The sequence below is a fragment of the Typopeltis vanoorti genome, chromosome 10 (assembly GCF_054136105.1).
Source record: "Typopeltis vanoorti isolate ZY-2024b chromosome 10, IOZ_Tvanoo_1.0, whole genome shotgun sequence".
Taxonomy (NCBI): Eukaryota; Metazoa; Arthropoda; class Arachnida; order Uropygi; family Thelyphonidae; genus Typopeltis; species Typopeltis vanoorti.
In genome coordinates, this window is record NC_143558.1 from 61,188,939 (window position 1) to 61,195,305 (window position 6,367).

The following is a 6,367-nucleotide window of genomic DNA, read 5'->3' on the forward strand; positions in this document are numbered from 1 at the left end:
CCTAAAACGTGGAAAGGCAGCAGGAGTAGATGATATTCGACCAGAAATGTTCAAGTATGGAGGTATAAGAGTCGTACAGTGGCTGCACTGCATAGTTCAGAAGACCTGGACAGAGGGACGAATTCCATCACGATTGGAGTAGAGCTCTCATAGTACCCATATATAAAAATGGAAATAAAACAATGTGAGAATTAGAGCCATTTCATTACTGAGTGTTCCTGGTAAGATGTATGCAAGAATACTTGAGAAATGGTTGAGAAGGATTGTGGAAGAGAAGCTTGGTGAAGAACAAGCTGGATTCAGCCCAAATAGAGGCTGTCAGGATCAGATTTTCACTTTACGACAGATAGTTGAGAAAACATGGGAATATAAGAAAGATCTGTATTTAAGTTTTGTGGATCTGGAAAAGGCATATGACAAGGTGCCAAGAGAGAAGTTATTCCAACGTTACAGTTATATGGTGTTAATGGGGCATTATATCAAGCAATACTTAGTCTTTATTTGAGTTGTAAATCAGCAGTTAGAATTGAAGGAAGTACAGGAAGATGGTTTAATGTTAAATCTGGTGTGAGACAAGGATGTACATTATCCCCTCTGTTATTCATTATCTATATGGATCACATTATGAAGGAAAGTGGTATTAAACATGATATCAAAATTGGAGTGTTAATCTCAGCTCTTTGCTTTATATAGATGATGTTATACTTAAATTAATTTAACTTTTAAATAAATCCGCTACAAGTTTCCCTGACTAAATTGAATAACTGTGTAATAGATATGGTATGAAGGTCAGTAATAACAAGACAAAGGCTATGAAAACAGGCAGAAGCACTGAAAATATCAGAACCTATAGAACAAGTAAAACATTTCAGCTACTTAGGCACGATTTTTAGTGAAGATGGTAAATTAAATATGGAAATAGACAATAGAATCAACAAAGCTGGTATGGAGGAAGTCAACTGAATAAATGTATATGGAATAAGAGAGAAATTAGCCAAAACAATAAATTAGCTGTATACAAGACAGTGTTCAAACCAGTTTTAACTTATGGATCTGAGAGCTGGGTTAGAAGTAAAACACTTGACCAAAGACAAGAGATTGCAGATATGAGAGTCCTGAGAAAGATTAGGGGCATGAACAGATGGCATCAATGCCAAATCATATTAAAAATGAGGATATTAGGAAAGAACTTGACATTGTCAGCAACCAGGAATGTGTTAGCAGAGCTAATCTCAGGTGGTATGGTCACTTAAACAGAAGGGGAGAGGAAAGATTAGCAAAACAAGTGTTCTCTGTCAGGTTGGCAAGAAAAGGACCCAGAGGAAGACCAAGATATAGGTGTATTGATATAAAAAGTGCCTTAGAAGATAAAAATATAAGATCTGATAATGTTGGACTCTTGCCAGGTAACGGACTGAATTGGAGGAAAATTGTAGATAGGAAGTTAGTAATGATGTAAATTTTTCATGTAGTACTATCATATCCTGTACACCCCTTGATGGTATATATCAGGAATTTGATGATAAAATGTAGTCAGTTCTAGTGCTCTTCCTGGCCAAATGATGATGATGATATCGTCCACGTAGCGGAGCCATATTTTTGGTGCCAGTTTTGTAAAGCCTTATTTTCAAAATTTTCCATGTAGAGGTTTGTTAGAGCTGGTAAGAGGGAGTGAACCCATTGCTTGTCCTTCTTTTTGTTCCCAGAGTTTGTCTTCATAAGGAAGAACGTGTTTTTTATGCAATTTTTGTTGAGCTGTACACTGTCCGGTGGAAAAAGATTTTCTAGGATGGTTTACTGTTTCATTTCTTGGAATCTTTGTGAAAAGGCTGACTACATCTAAACTCGCTAATATATCTGAAGGATCTATGTGTATATCTTTTACTTTTTCTATGAGGTCTATGCTGTTCATAATGAAAGATCTGGTACTTATCCAATTCTTCAGCTAACTCCATATCTTTGCCATTCAGGCTTCTTATTGTACTGATCTTGATTTCTGATGATGTTGAGTTGGGGTGTGTTTCAGGATTTGTTCCTGAAGCTGGCTTTTTGCTGTTTGCCCTGGTTACCTGGCGAAAACAACAGGGCCCCTTGTTTAAACGGGCGTTGCCCCATCCAGCACGAAATTTGTCATGTTGTACCATCATTTTGGTTTAAGCCAATAAGAATACAATTTGGTGGGGTAAATCCCAAATTGTCAGCCCATCCTCATTCATTGAGTATCCAGGCAGGTAACTAACAGGGTGCACCACTAGACATTAAAAATGTCTAGTGGTGCACCTTTTCAGATGTTACCATTTTCAAATGGTGTGACGTATCATGCCATCTAGTTAGATCATCATCAAATTCCTGCTGTGTACCCTCAAGGGGTGTACAGGATATGATAGTAATACATGAAAAATTTACATCATTACTTACTTGTCAAGACTCCAACATTATCAGATCTTATATTTCTATCGTCTAAGGCACATTGTACTGTATCAATTGGGTATTCCTCTGGGTCGTTTTTCCTGCCAATCTGGCAGAGAACACTTGTTTTGCTAATTTAGTTAGGTGTCATTTAGTAATAAAGTTATGTGACCAAAAATTGATATTTCACTACATTATGACACTCACTCAGCTTGTGTATGTCTTCCAAGTTATTCTCTGTTCACTTGCAAAGTTGTATGCACCCTTTTTGTAACCATATCAATGCTAATACAAATTAATTTAATAATTAGCATACCTTCAAATGGTTTGGACAGTGGTGTAGTAAGGCAGTACATGTGGTAACCTCTGTCACAGTCATCACAGAACAATAGTTGGTCATTTTAATGTTAAAGTTTGTTTTGGTGGATTTCCTTTCGATTCTGACTGTTTACTTGTTCTTTCATTTTGTTTTACAAATTTTTCACTATGCTTACATTTCCTTTTTTTCTGTATTACCCAGATACAGTAGACCCCCCCCCCCACCTCATCCATGGGATCACTTTCTGCAGTTTTAGTTACTCGCAATCGATCCCAGTCCAAAAATATTAAAAGGGAAAGTTCCATAAATAAACAATTCATAAGTTTTAAACTTCGCTCCAGCTCGCTCGGGACATGAATTATCCCTTAGTCCAGTATATTCATGCTGCACTGTATACACAGCATTGCAGTGTTTTTGTTCAAGTAACCCTTATTTTACTTAATAATGGTCCCCAAAGCGCAATACTAGTGATGCAGGAAATTCGGATATGTCAAAAAGAAGCCATAAAATGCTTCCTTTAAGCGAAAAGGTGAAAGTTTTCAACTTCATAAGGAAAGAAAAAGTCATATGCTGAGGTTGCTGAGATTCCATTCATATTCACATAACTTTCATTATAGTATATTGTTATAATTATTCTATTTTATTATTAGTTATTGTTAATCTCTTACCGTGCCTAATTTATAAATTAAACTGTATCATAGGTATGTATATATAGGAAAAAACATAGTGTGTATATATATATATATATGTATATATAGGGTTCAGTACTATCTGCGGTTTTGAGTATCCGCTGGGGATCTTGGAACATATCCCCCTGTGGATGAGGGGGGGCTACTGTATTTTGTTTGTAAATTTTGAATCTTCACATAAATTGTAAAACTTCCAAATATTGTTTTTTTTTATTATTATTTATGTATGTACTATTTTTCAATTTTCATAACATAATGAACTTTTAAGACTACATAATATAAAGTAAAATAAAAACCTCAAAAAAGTGTCTATAACAAACTTGTCTATAACAAGTAAAAAGCCTTCCCTTATCTTGCACCACTCATAAAGGTGCAAGATAAGGGAAGGCTTTTCCCCAATTTGTTGCATTTGTTATGATGCATCTAATAGGAATTCTATTGATTTAGCCAAAGCCAAATATTTAAAAAATACAACAAGTTGACCGAATACCAAATCAAAACCAAATATTCGATGCATCCCTAGTGCAGACCAACACATCCCCTACCAAACTTTAGATTCCATAAGCTCTGAAGACAATTTGAATCTGGCTATAATAAAGAAATATATAATATCCTAACAGAAGGATATTATATTATATAAAATAAATCTGTTAGTTTTGCTTGTTTACAGATAGATATAAGAAATTGCAAGTAAAACAGTTTGAGAGAGGAGCGGTTCTCACAGTTCATTATTTTAATTACTAAGGAAACAAAAGCTATGTAGAGTTGTCTGATAAGGCTAAAAGTTTGGGAAACATTGATGTAGAGAATGAAGTCATTTCCTCTACATCAATGTTTCCCAAACTTTCCATACCCACATACCCCCTCCCCTCTCTCAGACCAAGGCAATTTGGGAGAAGTTACATTTCATCCTAACATGAATAATTGTGAAGCTTTATTTTATAACATTTGTGAAGCAATTGTTTTAGTTATTTAATATGTTATTTATACAAAACAAATGTATACATATAATAGAAACAAAAATTCAAATTTTCAGTAATGAAAAAGTTTAATGAGATGAATGAAATCGTTTCTGGTGGGAAGAAGCTATTTTGCTAAATCCTATTCTGTATTTGTTATTTTTAGCCATAGATGGGTGGTGAAAAATTTCTGAGGACCATTAAAATTTAAGATACAAATGATCCTGAAATTTAGCAGAGAGGTCCAACTATGGGGCTTGAACTGTTAATGTGAACACTTCAAACCTCGTGGTTGGATCCTGCTACAAACACGTGACTAGATGCTACTCAAATGGAGGTAGTTGACATGTGGAGGACACATTTTGTTTAAAAATTCTTTTTGATTTTTTATTTATTGAAAAATTGATTATAGATTGGACTTGCACTTATCTGCAACCAATTACAAAATTATAACAGGAAAAAAAGGAAACTTTAAAAAAAATAAGTACCCTTTGACTCTCATAAAAACTTTTCATGTATCCTCTGGGATATGTCTACCACACTTTGAGAATCACTGCTCTACATATAAGGTGGTTTGGTATATTTGATCCATGTCTGCTAATTTGTTGACAGATTTGTAGATTTTTTTCATAGAATGATCCGTGTGGCTTAATATCCCTACCCCAATATTTTTATAATACCAGTTCAGACCTTTAATAAACTCTGTGGTGGTCTCACACATAAAAAAAAAAAAGGTATTCAGTATCCATGCCACAGTTGAATTCAGAGCCTCCAGTAGAGAGAGAGAGATGCTATTCACATCTGAAAAAGGCTGGCATTACTTCTTATAACTGGAATCACTAATGCAATTACACATTTTGATGATTTTATTCCATATATTTACAGTATATGAAAAATTTGCATATCAGACATGATGTGATTGTCTTCTGTTACAACATACATCTGTGATGTTCAATTTTTCATATGCTGTAGTTAAATAGGAAATAAATCAAAATGCAAAATCATATTAGCTCTAATGACCTGCAGAAGAACACACTAAATGCACCCACCACCCACACAGTTCTCTCCTATCCCAGTATATACCCTCATGTATTGCCTTATTCATGTTTGCATGTGCTGTTCTGAGTTTGTGCACTGTTCTTAATAAATATAATACAGCATCTCAAACACAAGTGTCCTGGTTATAAATACTATTTGAAACTTGTCCACAGCCAAACTTTTATTTGAAAGTTCCATTTGTGCTCTCAAATTAGAAATTATACTCCAGTTATATCTAAATTGTAATATGTAGCACAATTTGTAAGCATCTTGCATTTGCTTTTCCTCCATTTAGGCTATTTGTACAGAAGCCGGGCTCATGGCACTTCGGGAGCGAAGAATGAAAGTCACAAATGAAGATTTCCGCAAATCAAAGGAAAATGTTTTGTATAGAAAAAAGGAAGGAACACCAGAAGGATTATATCTATAACAAATTTCAGTATGCCTAATAAGCATTGTCTTCATTGTAATATTTAATTGTAGTAATAAAGTTTCCTATAATTTTTCACTAATTGTTTATTTGCTTTCTTTCAAATATCAGGGTGAATTAAAGAATATGAGAATGCATTGTGAAAGGTTAAATTTTTATATTTTGCCTAACAGGCATGAGAGATGTTTAAACAAGTGATAATATCTTTACTCATCTTCTCCTTAACATGTTTGGTTCAGTGCCCCCCTCACAACCATGGAATTTCATTCGCATAAACCTGATTAATTACATTTACTTTCATTTAAATTCTTTGTGGTTCTTGGCTTATACTTGGCTTCAAATATTTCCAAGATGCTGAACTACTGGAGGCTTATAAAAATTTTTATAGCCAAAAATAACATGTATATCAATTTACATATGAAGTTCAGTATTTTAGGATAAAAGAAAGAGAATTTGCAACAAATATTAGCAACCAGTCTTAATAAAGTTGATAAATAAAATTTAAAGAACGGTTAGGGGTGCT

The 6,367-nt window shown here is 34.2% G+C and overlaps 1 protein-coding gene across 2 annotated transcripts in view; it reads left to right on the top strand.

Annotated features, from left to right (window-relative positions):
* Rpt2 (26S proteasome regulatory subunit Rpt2) overlaps positions 1 to 5,922 on the top strand; it is a 201,932-nt gene extending 196,010 nt beyond the window's left edge. For both annotated transcript variants that reach the window (XM_090399687.1, XM_090399686.1), the window contains exon 12: positions 5,710 to 5,922. In XM_090399687.1, the coding sequence (XP_090255813.1) occupies positions 5,710 to 5,844 (135 nt within the window). In that variant the 3' untranslated portion in view covers positions 5,845 to 5,922. The remainder of the gene's footprint in view (positions 1 to 5,709) is intronic.
* The last annotated feature ends 445 nt before the right edge of the window (positions 5,923 to 6,367 follow it).